General features: G+C 39.4%; 2 protein-coding genes across 3 annotated transcripts in view; one reads left to right on the forward strand and one right to left on the reverse strand.

Annotated features, from left to right (window-relative positions):
* LOC140356384 (phosphatidylinositol 4-phosphate 5-kinase type-1 alpha-like) overlaps positions 1–18,403 on the reverse strand; it is a 155,279-nt gene that overhangs the window by 74,709 nt on the left and 62,167 nt on the right. The window lies entirely within an intron of this gene.
* LOC140355723 (uncharacterized) lies at positions 8,837–11,255 on the forward strand. The gene is made up of 10 exons (XM_072440381.1): positions 8,837–9,083; positions 9,154–9,268; positions 9,354–9,559; positions 9,642–9,756; positions 9,842–10,056; positions 10,140–10,256; positions 10,340–10,456; positions 10,539–10,655; positions 10,727–10,841; positions 10,926–11,255. The coding sequence occupies exons 1-10, from the start codon at positions 8,960–8,962 to the stop codon at positions 11,143–11,145; spliced, it is 1,461 nt and encodes a 486-aa protein (XP_072296482.1). The 5' UTR covers positions 8,837–8,959; the 3' UTR covers positions 11,146–11,255.

Below are 18,403 nucleotides of genomic sequence, written 5' to 3' on the forward strand. Positions count from 1 at the left end.
AATATGTAATGCATTTCCTGTTCCTCCTGATATTTTTTCTGAAAGTTTTGTAAAAATAAGGAGAAGAAAAAAGGGAAAAAAACTTTTATCATTGCCATCTGCACCTTTAAGAGCTGCTAAAGGAAGTTCATTTCTCTTTTGTTGTCAATACAGTTCTGTAATAAAATCAAGATTTATTTTTCAAGATCATACATTGTAAATATGTTTAGTTTAACAATAGTATCATGATCTATTTGCAAATTTTAATTGTTTTATGTATTTAAAAAACTGCATTGATCCAAAATCCTCAAAAATCATTTATTCATTCGTAAGGAACTTTTATTGCAGACAGCACTAGCATAAATACTGTAGGAACATAACACATCCATCCATAAAAAGCACTTTCATCAAAAATAATAAATAGAACCATAACAATCCACAAAACAAGTACTACCTCAGCACAAAGCAGACTGCAATGTGGCCTAATCAGCGCTTTAACAGTGCAGTAATATTATAGATCATGCAGTATTATCTACGGTATTATTATTGTTAAATAACTCATTGCAGATTTACTTTAAATTTGCAATGTGCAAAATGTAAACTAAGTGATGCGCCTCCTGAAGCAAGATACTTTCAATCCAAACCTTAACAGGGGCCCTGTCCCGTGTCCCCCCTCCCACACTGTGGGAGAGGGCAAGCGAGAGAAACATGGAGAATTGGGGAGGTGACGGAGATAAAACAGTCATTCAGTCAGATGACCCCGTCCATGGCAGCTCTGCCCACCACAGAACACACAGAAGGAGGAGGGAATTCTGATTGACTCTGGTGCCAGTCATGCAGACACTATAGACACCCACAGATGGAGTGAAAGATACAGTGTAGTATAAACACCCATGGGTGAAGTGGATATTGTGTGGAGTACACCAATCAACCAAAATCACTTACAACCAAAACCATTTACCCAACACAGAATGTCTCTATCATGGCACCTTGTGAATGAGAAAAATGAATATATGATTAACAGATTTATATGTGTTGGCAGAGATGGTCGGGCCACCAAAGACCATGACTGAGGCAAAAGCCTGAAGGTAAACAGACTGTTCAACAAAGGGACTATTGCACTGCTCAGTCATTTTCTCCCCACCAAGGGTCTTACACAATAGGTTCCGATTCAGACGACTTTATTCATCCTTCCAGGGGCAATTCATTGAGCTGCATCAGACAATACAAGTAGCTTTACAAAAGCAGTCACATAACAATATAATTAAACTAACCAACTAACTAACCAAATGAGTTTCTTTAATTTTCTTAATTGAAAGCGAATGTAAAAGCGACAGTTCCTTGCGCATATTGTTAAAACATGTTCTTGATCACACTATAATAACCATATTCAATCATTGTAAAGCAATAATGTGAAGTACGTTGTAAAAGCACAAACTACTGCTCATGATGTAAGCCCAGACGTGCTGATTCTCCGTCAGGATCCCTCTCCTCTTCTAACCCAGAATGCAGCAGTTACATGTGTGTGATCTGTCACCATGTTTCCTGGCACAGACAGCGCTGCACTAATGGACAGACACTCTTCATGTGCTAAACAAATTAGCTCCATTACCCAGAGATGGACAGCTTAGGCGCGAGATACAGAGTGCCAGACAGATGCATCATAAGAAATCCTATATCTACAAGAGTAAGGATGAAACCTATCTATGTAAAACACCTCATTGTGCATGATCTTGATGAGCGTTTGGGAGCTTGTTTGAATGCAAATGAATGACGAAACATGTGTTGGACCAGGCCAGACGTCTTAGCGCATGTGTGTCCTCCTGAGACAGGCTAAATGTGCTTTATGGTCCATCCATCTCTCACTTATGACCCTTTCACTTACTTACACTCAGACACACAGAGAGCCGATCCCCGCACATACATGATACGGCTTCATACGAGCACTTAACACCAGGCCGGCATGAGGAAGAGAGACGCATCTATCTCCATACGCCGCTGTAAAGATGCTGAGTGCACGGCCAAGACATGTACCAAACAATAATATAATCCTGTAGGTTTTAGGTCAAAGCTTAAAATGATTGATCTATAATTTGATTGACAAGACTATCCCATCATCTGCTGTAGCGTTGCTTCTTTTTTTTGCCTTGCTCACCTCTTCTTGCAATCCCTTTACCTCTCTGACTCTTTCCCTGTTGATGATATGGACGGATCACTCTGTCTGCACCGTGATTGCATTACCTGGCCATAACCGCAGCCCCGACGCCATCAGCAAACGGCTCCATCGTACAAACCTGAGCATGCACACAGTTCTAGGCTGGGGGATTGTGGTAGAGCCGCTGTGGCCTTGAATGTTTTCTCAGCACTACAGTCAAACAAGGCAAGCTTTCATTCACAATAGAGGAGCAAATACAATTGATTGTTGAAATGGAAAAAAAAACAAGCGTGAGGTTGAATTTCTCTACAAGAAAAAAAGTTGGCAATGGTCCTGATTTTAAAGAATAAATAAAGATACTAAAAAGGATTGTAACACAAGCTATGAGAGGTGTGTTAAGGAACATATGTCATTAAACATGACAGAGGTCCATTTTATGTCTTGGTTTTTGTACTTCCTTTACCTTGAGCTGAAGGTGGTGAGTTGTTTTAATCTTGGCTCTGATAGTACTTTTTCTAGTTGTGTTGCTTGTAAAAAATATATTCTATATATCATTTGATCTCCACCAAATCTCTTTTACCTGACTCCTACAATCATAAGACCTCTGAACTAAAACTATTACAAAATGTACTACGGAGTTTTGGAAAGTCTTCTTTTGCACATAACTTGCACTATAACATTTGCTGCAGATTTGACTTTCTAATTGGAGTCTATTGTTAAAAGCAGAAACAGACTGACACTGAGGTCAGACTGAGCCAAGACCCTGAACCTTTAGGTGAAGGCCCCTGTTTCCAATCAGGCCCTGATCGATGTGGACCCCACTCTTCCGTACCACTGGGCGACCCCCCCTTTAACCCTAATGTGTAAAAATACAATACATGGCCCAGCAGAAGAACTCAGTTGTTGTTTTTAAATTTCAGTTATATGAAGAAATGTTTCCCAAAAGGCGATTTGAATAAGACATTTGTATGTGTTCAGAAGAAAGTAATGATTACTGCCTCTGCTTATTTGTTTTGTTTATGTTGTTTATGGACAGGGAATTCACTCTGAACTGAATATAGTAATTTAAGTGCTAGATTTCCTTGCAAGCAAAAGCTCCAATTAACAACTTTCCTTTCTTTAGTTTAAAAGACCAAAGGAAAAACACTTGAGCACTTCCCGAAGATTTAACGATATGCTCGCTTCGCCCTTAATTGAAACTCTTAACAGCTGCCTGGGATCCATAGTGCTGTGTCACTCAACAATCAATATCTTTCTGGAAACAAACTCAGGACCAAACGTATGCATGCCCTGGGAGGAATCAGTCTTATCGGGAAACATCCGATCAAGCTGATACACTCCAATGCTTTATGGGGCCGCATTGACTCACTGGGAGGCAACTCAGAATCAATGTTTTCTCCGGCAAACCCAAACCCTGTGTGTGCGGGCCCAAGGAACCAGCTGTCTGCATATTAATAATAATAATAGCTATGTGAGTAGACGGAACTGGCAGTGCACTTTGGAGGGCTGAGAGGAGAGCGAGAGAGGGAGAGTGATGGGGCCCCTGGTCGAGCTCCCCCGCTGGGCTCACCGAGACAAAGACAAGTGGCTGTGTTTTCAAACATCGGGCCCCTCGCAGCACCCAGAGGTCAGAAACTCAGAATAATCTCGCTCCAACAGGGGGGACAATGGACCAGGCGCGGGACAAACCAAACACACACACACAAGTGAGGGATTTGGACTTTGATATGACCCTGATTAACCCAAGAAGGAAGCAGCAGTGGGGGAAAAGGGAGGGAAGTTGAAGAGAAAGTTTCAAAGAGAGGGGAAGGGCCTAATATGACTGAAAAAGATGAGTTTAAATAGAAGGATAATTTATGGGCATAATGGACCATATGATCAAAGAGAACGTTTGTGAGGGAGGCATGCTGCTGCACTAAATAGATGTTGGTTTATAAAAATGCTCTAATGTGTGTTACGTTCACCATTATACACCGAGTACTGTCACCTCATAACAATACGTTTCAGAGTATTTGACTCCAGCACTGTATTGGTCAGTCACTGAAGGCGACCTGTGTTCAGGTGGGTTTTCTCCAGATAGTGAGCTAGTAATCAGCAGTAAAAGAACCATCAAATATCATGTATATGTAGTTCCTGATCATGGGTTCTGACCAAAGATCTGGCGAAAGAGTCCATACTGGGACAATAAAGTCTCAACCCCCACCAACTGCTGTTTCACTACTTCTTTACCTTTCAATATTAGACAACTTTGAACAATACTGTATGTCGACTGTCAAATGTATCTCAAGATGTTTTGATTTTCTTGTGTTCATCCTTTCATCTGATGGAGCTATGGGCCACTCTTGGACGCATGAGGAATAACGCAGGTTCTAATGAGACATTACAAAAACATCATTCTGTGAGTGTTGTGGCTTTGGATGTCTTTAGGGTCACAAACATAGACTATATATCCAGTATATATCCACTATATATCCAAAGAATATTTTGTAAATGTATTCTGTTGAATACTTGCATTCAAATGTATTGGTAAGACAAAAAGGTAGTTTGTATTACATTACATGGTCCAATCAGAGTATTGTATTCTGGATACTAATTTTACATGGATTATATTATATATTATATATATATAGCATGAAAAATAACAAATAAAAGCTATAAGGATGTTTGGTGCACAGCCTGTAATGCATTATAAGGAACTCAGCACAAGTTATGTTTACCGGGAATTTCCCCTTAAGGTACTGTCTCAAAATGAGTATTACTATTATGAATATGTATTTTAGGTACATTTAGTTACTTCCAAACACTGTGTACATGGTTACAAAAGCAGCCTACACGTCAAAGCATGTTGTTAGCCTCTGCTAAATGATTATTTCAATCCTTTAATGCCATGTATAACTACAGCTCTACTTTTTCGATGACACAGTCAGCCACGAGGGCAGGGAGAGGGCGCCACCTAGTGGAACAGGGAAAACTGTGATGAGCCATTATTACTGAGAAAATTACTTTTTCAAGCTCAAGATCAGTTCTGTTGGGCTATGGCACAATTCAGGCCTTAAAAGCAAACTGTATTTTAAATATACGTACGCGTAGTAGCCGTGCTGGTCATCATAAAACTATTAAACTAAACCTAGCTTCATTTCATGAGGTTCAGGCACAAGGATTTCTTAATGATTTGAACGATGACATGGACATGTTCGTTCTTTGTCAGAAATTACGCAATTCAAATATTTTTTTTAAATTTTGATTGATGTATTTTGAATGGGCAAAGGTCTTCACGTTCTAATCAGGAAAGAATAATTTGCCTGAATGAATATGGGCTCTCACAACTTTATGTTCCTTAATTTAATAAGTTATTTACAGCGTAATCAGCATTCCCTTTGTGGAGTATCAGTACAGATGAGTGTTCTAATAAGATGTTCATTTCAACCTTTTGAGGCCGTGGACAATTTGCTGTCTATAATAGCTTTGGCTAAAGTGACAGGTTGGTGGGGCGGGGAAGGCCTTTCCACTGCTGGATCAGCTGCTGGATCAGCTGCGCCCCGCGCTCCTCCGGACCGTGAAGACGCGCTCCTCTAATTAAAGTGCGCATTGATTCACCGTGATTCGCCCCTCGCTCGCGGATGTGCTCGAAGTGCGCACGCACTTTTTACGCACAGACGTCTCAAAACCACGAGAGCAATGTCTATGCTAATGCACTAATGGTAATCTCTATGGTAATGTAGGCCAGGGTGGAAGTCGATTATTGACACATTTCTAAATGGACGCTTGAGCCACAATTGAAGCTTTGTGCGAGGGATACAGGCCAGAGGGTTAGTTTCATTCCAACTGTCATGTCAGGAAATGAATCCTTGACCCATTCCTAATTTGAAATATTAATTTGAATGCAAATTAACTGTTGCTCTGAAGCTTTCCACTGATGCACTAAAGTGACCAGTGCAGAGGATGCATTTTCTTCTTTTGGTTTAAAAAAAACTTCATAAACCAGCAATAGGAGTGTTACTATTGTTTTTCTACAAGAGTGTTTTTATAAGTTATCTCTTTTTTATTATTTACTTCTCTACCTACTCTGTGTCGCAACATTGAAATATCCCCATTGTGGGACAAATAAAGGCTTATCTTATCTTATCTTTATAAAAAAATATAGGTTGCTAAAATGTGGAAGTCCATATGTTAAAAACGGCAGTAACTGCTGTACTGGTTCTAATATTATAGGTGAAAGAAAGTCATGCTATTGTTGTAAGAAAGGTTGTGGTATTGATCGGTCTGTGTACGCCTCCACAGTTAAATGCCAATACATGGCCAATGGTGACCTATAGCTCATGTTTTTCCCCACAGTACAGGACTTCTGTAAAAGCAAATCTAATTATACTGGGTCTTTCAGTTGAGTTGATCATAAACTCTATAGTGATAATTTCAGTAACACCAGGACCCATGAATAGATCTCCATGTGTTAGTATGGCACAATCATTCTGAAACTTAAGACACTCTAAATCAAATCTTTCCATGCATCCGTGATTCAACCTTGCAAAAAGTCACTTCCATCTTTAAATTCAATTTATTTTGTTTTTGTAAAGCCGGACGCCCCAACAGCAGTAACATTTCTATTTCTCTGATGACTCTGGTGATAAGAGGGAGTACAGGACTGTAGTGGACAATGAATGACACTTGGAGTGAGAGGAATCACCTTCAGCTCAATGTGACTGGCTAAGGAACTTCCCAGACTCTTTGCTTATTATTCTGGGTGATTTTAACAAGGGGAATCTCAGCCGAAAGTCCTGACCATAGAGCAGAACACGCTAGAACACTGTTACACAATTGTCAGTAACGCCTTCAGCCCCGTGGCTCATGCTGCTGTGGGCTTTTCAGATCAAGCCATGGTTCACCTGATCCACACGTACAGACAGAGGCTGAAGCTCTCCAAACCTGTAGTGAGGACCTCTAAGAGGTGTACCAACGAGGCAGTGGAGGAGCTACGTGCGTGCTTGGACAATACAGACTGGGAGGTTTTCAGAGCTGCCACAAATGGATTTGGATGAGTACACAGACACTTTGACGTCATACATTCAAATCTGTGAGGACAGCAACACACACCAAAGTAACAATGACAAACCCTGTAAAAAGTATGGATTTAGCAAGGAGGTGTCGAGAGCTAGATCACAGTACAAAACGCGTCTGGAGTAGCAGTTCTCTCCGGAAAGGAAAGTCACAGACCCCCTCACCTTGACGGACCACCCCATTACCACCGTGGACTACTTCTGCTTCCTCAGCACCACCATCACACAGGACCTCAAATGGGAGCCCACCATCAGTTCCCTCATCAAGAAGGCCCAGCAGAGGTACTTCCTGTGGCAGCTGAGGAAAGCCAAGATCATGACGCATGGTCTACACGGCCATCATTGAGTCCATCCAGGACTCTGGGATGAGCAGGTCAGGTCACAGCTGACCCTTCTCACCCTGGACACGGACTATTTGAACCACTCCCCTTGAAAAGGAGGCAGGAGGTCCATCCGGACCAGAACAAGCAGGTTAACACAGGGAATGCAATTCAAAGATTTTGAGAGTGGATAAATTAAGCTAACTTCCAGTCATCTGCAGACCTATCACAGGTCTTGGTAGTGACAAGTGTATATTTTTACTTGAGGCCTTTTATTTAAATGGGTAATTTGAAGGCAGTTTTGTTAAATTGCCTTTCTTTCTCCCATAGAGCCATAAAGATCAGCCCTTAAAATAGCACCTACATACACAAACTTTACAGTGTGGTTCTTAACAGGATGTTTTAAAGTAATTTCAAACCTGGTTTATTAACGTTTTAACTCCAGCTCTTTTTCTTTGCCAATTTAAGATCTAGTTTATTCAAATATTATATAACATCTCTATTTTGTCTCTTGTGTGTTGACTAAATGAAGCAAGACATGTAAATCTGGCTCTAAATGTTTTTCAGCTTTAGTTTGTTCATTCATTCATTTTCTATGCCTTGTTCCCGTTGGGGGTCACGGGTGACTGGAGCAATGGTGACCATTTTTCCACATAAATCATAAACATACAATATAAACATTACATAATGAAAGCCTTGTATTTTTGCATTGCTTACATTTAAGTAAACTACAGAAAAGTTTCAAATTGATATAGCTATATGTCTAACTTTATCCAGATATTATTTTCCCCTTCAGTGAATTGCCTTAAATGATTGTCCATGTGGCAAAAGTAATGAAGTTGGAAATTAGTATCTAAATTGAATCAGAATAGAGTGTACTTACATTCAACTAAAGAAAACATTCAGCCACTAAAAATGTATTAATGTTATTTTATTCAATGACAAAAACTAGTGGGTTTAACTGCATAATTAATATTTATCCAAATCAAAAACACATTGGTCTGGCTTCATAATAAGATAATTATTGATTCAAATGAAAATATCTGAATACAAATAATTATTTAAAAGAAAAATATACTTATTTGGAGTAAGTATGCTAAAAATAATCATTACCAGTACTTTTTTACTGACATCACTATTCACAGTATCGACAGAAGAGTACGGTAACTTCACTGCCTGTACATGGTGTTCTCATAATATTAGGTAGAGAGAAGTTGACTGAAGTTTCCTGTCCTCTCTACGTTGTGGCTCTCAGTGATAGTGAAAGTCCACGTGGTGACGTTGCCTGTGTCAGGTGGGCTGCAGCAGAAACACAGAGCATGGGCTGAGTCGCGGTTCCTCTCGGTGACTTCACTGTTTCCTATCGTGTGGTGACTCTCTCCACTGTGACCAGGCTGGGGGGTGTACAACGGAAGATCACACTTCTATAAGAGCTGCACCATGCCTCCTCAATGCATCAGCCCTCTCTGTACTCACAAACAGAAACGATAAACGTCATTGTGAATATGGGATACGGCCTGGCACTCGCTGTCCATGTGCTCTGTTTGACCACATGGATAACCTCACTCCATACAGGTAAGTTTATCAAATATCTCTTGTGTGTGATGAAAAAGGAAAACACTAATAACTTACCTTTTGGTTTTAGCCAATGGTCAAGACTATATCTGTTGTCTCAAGAATGTCAACTCCAGAATCCGCCTACGAAACATTGTTAACTACACATATCAGCCTGAAGGACACTGTCTCATCGCTTCTGTAAAGTAAGTGTCTCCAAAGAGTAATTTTACACATTTGTCGTACAATCTCCACCATTTTAACTGAGTAATTGTGTTTTGGATGTTTTAGGTTTTTGACCAAGCAGAACAAAACAGTCTGCTGGGACCCTCAGAAACCATTTGCACAACAAGCCATGAAGACTGTTCAGGACAGACTAGCAGCATTAGAGAAAGAAGTTACCTCACCTAAGGACATTGGTCAAACCACGGCTCAACTCAGCAGTAGTAATTCAACTCAAATTCAGAGGAAAAAGCGTGAGGTGGACAATGGAGGAGGTAAACAGTTGAAAAGAGGAAGGGAGAAAAGATCTTGTGTGTGATGAAAACTGAACACTAATTACTTACCTTTTTGTTTTAGCCAATGGTCAAGGAACTCACTGTTGTATCAAGAATCATAACACAATAATTCAACTAGGAAAGATTAAGAGCTACATAAATCAGTCTAAAGGCGACTGTCCCATCGATTCTATAAAGTAAGTGTCTCCAAAGCATCATTTTACACATTTGTCGTACAATCTCCACCATTTTAACTGAGTAATTGTGTTTTGGGTTTTTTAGATTTTTCACGAAGGAGAACAGAACGATATGCTGGGACCTTCAGAAACCATATGCACAAAAAGTCATCAAGAGATTGGACAGGCAAGCAGCATTAGAGAAAGAAGTTACCTCAACTCATGCTACACCTAAGGACATTGGTCAAACCACGGCTCAACTCAGCAGTAGTGATTCAACTCAAATTCAGACAAAAAAGCATGAGGTGGACAATGGAGGAGGTAAAAAGTTAAAAAGAGGAAGGGAGAGAAGATCTTGTGTGTAATGAAAACTGGACACTAATTACCTTCATTTTTTGTTTTAGCCAATGGTCAAGAAACTCACACTACACCTAAGGACACTGGTCAAACCACGGCTCAACTCAGCAGTAGTGATTCAACTCAAATTCAGACAAAAAAGCATGAGGTGGACAATGGAGGAGGTAAAAAGTTAAAAAGAGGAAGGGAGAGAAGATCTTGTGTGTAATGAAAACTGGACACTAATTACCTTCATTTTTTGTTTTAGCCAATGGTCAAGAAACTCACACTACACCTAAGGACACTGGTCAAACCACGGCTCAACTCAGCAGTAGTGATTCAACTCAAATTCAGACAAAAAGGCGTGAGGTGGACAATGGAGGAGGTAAAAAGTTGAAAAAAGTATTTGAGTGAAGATCTTGTGTGTAATGAAAACTGGACACTAATCACTTTCATTTTTGTTTTAGCCAATGGTCAAGAAACTCACGCTACACCTAAGGACATTGGTCAAACCACGGCTCAACTCAGCAGTAGTGATTCAACTCAAATTCAGACAAAAAAGCGTGAGGAGGACAATGGAGGAGGTAAGAAGTTGAAAGGAGGAAGACTGTTTTGTGTAATGAAAACTGGACACTAATTACTTTTTTTGTTTTAGCCAATGGTCAAGAAACTCACTGTTGTATCAAGAATTTCAACACCAGAATCCGCCTAGGAAACATTAAAAACTACAGAATTCAGGTTAAAGGCGACTGTCCCATCGATTCTATAAAGTAAGTGTCTCCAAAGCATCATTTTACACATTTGTCATACAATTTCCACCATTTTAACTGTGTAATTGTGTTTGGGTTTTTTAGGTTTTTGACCAAGCAGAACAAAACGATATGCTGGGACCCTCTGGAACCATTTGTACAAAAAGCCATTAAGAGATTGGAGCAGGACAAGCTAGCGGCACAAAAGAAGGAAGTTACCTCAACTCATTCTACACATAAGTTACGTAAAAGGTTGAAAAGAGGAGGGGAGAGAAGAAGGCACAATAGGAGAAAGATGCAGAATGAAAGGCTCAATCAACAATAGGCTCCTATTGTCATATTAAGTTGTTGTTGTTGTTCTTATTATTATCATTACTGTGACTTTTATATTTGTAATATATTATTATATTTGAATATCTTTTAATGTTTGTTTGATGAGAGGGTTAGACATGTATTAAATCAATTATAACTTGTACAAACGTCTTTTTCTTGTGTCTGTTACTGAAATCTGTGCAATACTTAATGCAACAAGACCCCAAAACATTTTGACATATAACCTCAAGTATATCCTAATATGGTAACATCTTTTACAAAAGTCCATTATTCATGTCCTCTAAGATGAGAAATCATTGACAGTAAGTTTTAGAGGACAAAAGCACTGACTCGCTGTCTTGAGCCACCCAAGTAGTTTAATTTATCCCTTCATACCTTTTTCCCCTAACTAACTGATATTCAAGTTGACCTTGATGGGTTGGTCAGGTCAGTTGTTCTATAACCCATATATCCTGTTGTGAAAAATCATAACATCCATCATGAATTATGAAGATCCTTGTGCTCAGGTTTGGTCACTGCCTTAAAGGTGCACTGTAATGTCCATAGTGAGGGTGGGTCCACTACCTGCTTGTGTCCATGCCGATGTGATTGCTTTGCTTAGAATGTTCCACGATATGCATTACATTTATCCATCTTGCATTTGTTCCAGGTGTTTTTTGTGGCTTAAAATACCTTGAAACGCATGCACCTTTATTGTGAGAGGGAATGCCTCTCCACAGAGCTGACCTGTAACCTGGCATGTTTTCATGGAAATAGATATTTTTAATACCATCTTGTGGAATATTTCAAGCAAAGAAATAACATCTTCTGACAAGCAGGTGGAGGACCTTCCACCAGAAAGGTTACATATTGCACCTTTAAGACTAACAATATCAATAAAAGTATTATTACATACAAGATGCACACAGTGTACACCCACATTATATTAATTATCAATACAAGGTTTATACATAGATTGAGCACAATTGAATGTACAAGAGCAGCCACATGAACATCTCGTCTATTATTTTCCGGTGCACACTTTCAAATTACCTTCGGGTTTGTTTGGGCATTGCTGTCGCCACTTCCTGTGTGCTTTGGATTCAGAGAAATTATTTGGTGGTATATTTTAAGAGAAGGCCTGTGTTCAATGTTTCCGTGATTCTTAGAAACATACACAAGCATAAATATGGACCTATCACAACACAGTTTGTATTAGCGTTTAATATCGTTATTAAAATACGTGTCTCTACATAGAATCACAAGCTATGTTAGGTAAAAGTGCATTATGTAACTTTTCTGATTGTGGGTCCATCATCTGCTTGTCTCCATGGACACTGGTACTGTATTTGAGCAATAAAAACACCTAATAACTACACTAATGTAAAGACAAGCCAATTTATTTATATAGCACATTTAAAACAACAGCCGTGGCACCAAAGTGCTTAGTAAGACATACAAGTAATGCCAGAAAAGGTTTGATGCACCTTTAAACACATACAATATTATATGTTCTTTTATTATAGTCATTGTCATTATCACTCAGTGTGTTTGAAGCTGTGCTCATCTTGATGTGGTGAACCAATGAGAAGAACAACACTTTCTCTTCACACAGTCTGCAGTTCTTCTCACGGAGAAACCACTCTACGCTCGGCCCAGGAGGAATATTCATACAACCCACAATACTGTTGAGTGGATACAATACTGTTGAGTGGGTACAATACTGTTGAGTGGGTACGATACTGTTGAGTGGATACAATACTGTTGAGTGGATACAATGCTGGTGGGTACAATGCAAAAAACTGCAAGATGCAAATGTTGTAAACGTATTGTATGAACTCATCTCTAGCAGATGAACTTACATCTTTTAATAATAATAATAATAAGGTATGATCATTTTATTCAAGAATAGCTCTTGTTGCATGCATTAACATGAAATGCACTTATACACATCTGCCAATAAAAGTTAGGGGAAACCCACTGCTTGGTGGTTAAACCTCAAGCTACTCGTCAAAGCTCCTCACACCCCCGACTGTAGTAATCTTTTCTGTACACCTTCCTCTTCAGCAACACTACTGGTGGAAATATTATGTGTATGTTAAATGGAGGTGCTAAACCTTCCATCTGGACAATATGGCACTTACTTCAAGTGTACAGAAAACTGGACTTACATGTGTGAAAATGCCAAGAAGTTACATTTTCAAAATATAAAGTCACCCTTTTATAAGAGAATGAAAATATTGCATTCTGAACGATTCCTTTCACTGTCAAGGGCACACATCCTTTTGAAGGAAAGAAATAATTGTAGGGTCTATTTTTTTCTGTAATGAATGTTCTTGACATCACATTGTTTATAAAATGTGTCATTCCACCATTAATGCAGGTGCACTCTTATAATATGTGTCTGTATTGATCGGTAGTGCTTACACCGAGGGCAAACCTGAGGAGGAGAATGGCTCCTATGTTTCACTTGGACGCTGTCAGTTTATTAACATTAAAACCACCAGCTACAGCTGTATTAGAGGCGCAGTATTATCCCCTTAAGGAAAGTACCATTAGTCAAACCACTTTTTCTGTCCGCGCTGCCTCTGACCTCACATGAGAAATGCAAACACATGTCACACCTTCAACATACAGATAAAACAATGGCTCATTGTTGCAAACCAGATCTGTGAACATTAATTCTACCTGCTCTCACTGCTGCCCGCTGTAGGCCCCCTGTAGGCCCCCTGCAGGCCCCCTGCAGGCCCCCTGCAGGCCCCCTGCAGGCCCCCTGCCCTGTACTTATGTGTGTCTGTGTGGGATTGTTTTCTAGATTGGTGCATTTGCTCTCTTATTTGACTGTTGGTTCGTAACTTTTGTCTGTGCCATTTATGTAAAAAGTGTAAATAACTTCTGTGTAAAGTCATTGCTATATTGTTTTTTTTCCCCTTTTCCTGTTTTTAGGCCAACTGCAACAGCTGTCATGGGACTACAAAAGAAAAATAGCCTTTTGGCTAATTCTGGCATATTTACAGACATGTTTATTAATATGCACGGCCCCTGAAACAAATACATAAATTCCCAGTGATGAGTACAGAAATAATATAAATCAACTTTTTGTAGCTAGAAAAAAATACAAATACTCAATATAATAATGATAATAATAATTGTATTTCATTCATCAATTGTAATTGTATTATTGTAAAACTGTATTTCTTAATTTGAATGTAATTTGTAACAACAAAAGCAGTTTTTATTTTTATTTAGCTCATTTCACAGATAACAATTTGAACTGGCATAATATATGAATATCAATAATACATTGAATATCATTTCTTAACAATATTGATTAAATACAAGTTTACAAGAATTCATACAATACAAGAAAAATAACTTGATATAAAGTCACCATTGTCACATTAGGAAGTCACTCAAAGCTTAATGATTTTTCAAATAATTCCTTTTTTATTGTTTTTATTCATCTCCTTTTTTCTTTTGTTCAGTTGATCCATGGTGGTTTTCGTCCATTCGCTTTTTGGGTCTGCGCATATTTTTTTTTTGTTCTTTGTGATGAATCTGTTTGAAATATGGGTGGATATAATGTTATCATAATGCATAGAAAAATGGAATATTACATATGATCGTTTTACTTACACAACTGCATCCAGAGCACAAGGATAAACCTGTTTGTAGTACTTCTTCAACGTGGATATGTGACGCTCAGTTTGAGAAATATAGCGACAACACTTTGGCATTAAACCTATTGGACAAAGACAATAGAGCAGAGAAACATTAACCTGGCTGCAACAAAATAAATAACAAGCACTGGATAGAATCAGAAAAAAAAATCATACTTAGTGCTGTGCTGATAGTCACAAAAGTGGCAACGAATATTAGTAGAACAATCCCACGTGCTGCCATGGTGAGCACCCTGACTGTTGCACTTGTAGCTGCTGTTTGCTCTTCCGTTCACATTCCCTTTATACTGTGTTAGCTTGGCCCCCCCACGCTTACATCATGAATGGAAAGAACAATTGAAGTTCCTCTGCATACTTCTGCACACACTGGGGGTCTCAGGGTGTCATGTTCCACTAAATCAGGAAGTGGCTATTTTCAATAATGATGATACAATTCTGTAATGCAATGACAAATATTGAATGCAACACATGGCAACATGGCAAATGGTGATTCAAAGTGTGATTTTCATATTCCTGAATTGAATGTCTACTGCTGCTATTAGTTTTTCAGGCAATCTTTTAATCTTGATGTATACTCATTTATAGATTTTAGATGATAAATCATTTGAACATTTGTCATTATTGCACTGCTTTATCAGATATAGTCTAATGTCATTTTTGTCTTTTCTTTGTGCTCCACCCAACCTCAGGCATGTGACATGATGAGACTGTGATTCATAACAGAACAACAGTACAGTCAAGCTATGAATGCTTTCTTATGTTCTGTAAAGATGCCAACATAGAGATACCATCACATGTTATTAGTTCACATTTCATATCCTCAGTTTATTTAACCTTTTTTAGTTACTATACTTACTACAAACAAAAATCAAATCGACTGTTCAGCTGACAGCCACTAGATGGCGGAATGTGTAAGTAAAACATTACAGAAATATCGATAAAGAGAAGAACCACGTGGCCATGGCCACGTGTGATCACATTAGAAAGTGGACGTCGTGTTGATCCAAGATTATCTTTCGTTCCTGGAGGTTTGATACCGTCGACACCAGTGATTTAATCTATTACTATGGTCAGTTCAATTAGTGTGAGCTAATTCAGCTTGATTCGTTATAAGTTCACAAATAATTAAATTAAATTAAATCAAATCATTAGTCTGAATTTTGATTTGTTGTATTCTTTATATAACTTTCCCTATATCATGACATTGTATTTTGCTTTCAGACAGTGAAGCAGCTGGTCAGCCCTGTTTCCTGCCTCAAGAGGAAGGTCAAACTGTTCATGTTCACGTGACATCACAACAGTCCATCAGTCAGTAATATAAATAAAGTTGATAATGTATAAATGCATTTGTTGTGATACAAGAAGTTAGTCTCATCACTTATGTCGGTGTAATCCCTCATTCGTCCAGGCGTGTTCCATAGTAGAAAAAGCTTCAGTTGTAGTCATCTGGACTCAGTTTGAAAAAAATATGAAAGTGTGTGAAAGTGTGAAAGTGAGTGGTTTATCTGCTCTTTGGTTCCAACCACCCACTACAGCACAAGCTGGGTGTGATCAGAACCTTACAACACAGAGCTCAAGGTGTGCCCACCAGCTCAGAGGGCAAGAAGAAAGAGGAAAAACATGTCCGAAATGCCCTCTCAGCCTGTGGTTACCCCGCTTGGGCTCTCAACAGAGTGAAGAGAACCAAGAAGCAGGACAAAAGGGAAACTGAACAGAGAAGGAAGGGTGTTTCTATCCCTCATGTGTCTGGCCTGTCGGAAAAAAACTGCAGAGAATTTTTAGACAACACGAAGTCCCTGTTTATTTTAAACCAGGAAACACTTTAAGACAAAAACTGGTTCACCCTAAGGACAAGTTGCCGACTCAAAAACAGAGCAATGTAGTTTATTCGATCCAATGCAGTGAAGAAAGCTGTAAAGAACGGTACATAGGTGAGACAAAACAGCCTCTACACAAGAGGCTTTATCAGCACAGAAGAAATACAAGTTCAGGACCTCAGAGCGCCGTGCATCTCCATCTTGAAGCCTCTAATCACTCGTTTGAAGACGGTGAGGTGAAGGTTTTAAGCAGGGAGAAAAGATGGTTTGAAAGAGGAGTCAAGGAAGCTATTTTTGTTAAAAAAGAAAGACCTTCTTTAAACAGAAATGGAGGGCTAAGATTTAATCTTCCTGTTATTTATAATGGGTTACTGAACCCCTGGAAAGGTAGAGGACTAGGACCAGGACATTTAGATGCTAATCAGGTACTCAGGGTGGTTGAGCCAGGGTCTCACAAAGACAAAGAGGATTCTAATAGGCCATTAAGATTCTGAATAGGCTAGCTCGGTAGATACAAGGGGGGAGTTTCTGTTGAAACAAACAACTCTTTCTACTTCAGGAAGGCTCCGCCCAATGGGCGGGTCTTACCACAGAACAGTATTAATATCGGAGTTCTCGATCTAAATTCTTTTATTGACAATGACTCTTGGATGAGAGTCGAAACGTCTATTTTTTTCAAACTGAGTCCAGATGAAACAACTGAAGCTTTTTCTACTATACTCTCATCACTTATGCTATCAAACAATATTTATTTTTTAATTCCACTTGCTAACTGTTCACCGCCTTCTTTTTCTTTCTCTCACTCCTGAGGACCTGTGGACCCAGATGTCCCTCTCCTGGTGAAGTGGTCCCTGCCCTGTGTGGACGGTCCCTCATCTGCCTGAAGAGTGGGTCCAGCTCGCCTCAGTCGGTCCCTCATCTGCCTGAAGAGTGGGTCCAGCTCGCCTCCGACGGTCCCTCATCTGCCTGAAGAGTGGGTCCAGCTCGCCTCCGACGGTCCCTCATCTGCCTGAAGAGTGGGTCCAGCTCGACTCGGACGGTCCCTCTTCTGCCTGAAGAGTGGGTCCAGCTCGACTCAGACGGTCCCTCTTCTGCCTGAAGAGTGGGTCCAGCTCCAGTCTCCTCGTGTCCGTCTGTCCGTCTGTGAGAGTCGGATCTCTCCTTCACTGGAACTCCTCCAGGTTTCTACGCTTTTTTCCCAAAGAGGTTTTTTTTGTAGTTTTTCCTGGCCGAGAAGGAGAGTCTAAGGACAGAGGACCCTGGGACATCGTCCCTCGCCACCACGGACATTGTCTGACTTCATCGCCACCACAGACATTGTTGATTCATTTCTCCCTGTGGCCCTCAGAGGCAACTGTTGTTGTGATTTTGGGCCTTACAAAAATAAATTGATTTGATTTGATCACTAATAGAAATGGTCAGATTAAACTTTTCGATATTTCACTGCGAAGTTCAATGTAATGAATTGGGAAATAGTCTCATCTGAGCGTATGACATCATCACATTGTTCTCGTCACCGCTGTCAAGTGTCAGTGTAACTCTGTGGGAGATGTATTATTTTTGGAATATATATATATATATATATATATATATATATATATATATATATATATATATATATATATATATATATGTATGTATGTATGTATATGTAAATAAATCCACAACTATTAAACCTCATCATTATTTGTTTAGGATTGGGACAACATTTCATATTAATCTGATGGTTTCAAGTCTCAACTGACCACAGTCATGCTTTTGGAGATGAACAATG

Source organism: Eucyclogobius newberryi, unplaced genomic scaffold (genome assembly GCF_026437365.1).
Source record: "Eucyclogobius newberryi isolate DKJ021-1_F unplaced genomic scaffold, fEucNew1.0.hap1 SCAF_12, whole genome shotgun sequence".
NCBI classification, from domain to species: Eukaryota; Metazoa; Chordata; class Actinopteri; order Gobiiformes; family Gobiidae; genus Eucyclogobius; species Eucyclogobius newberryi.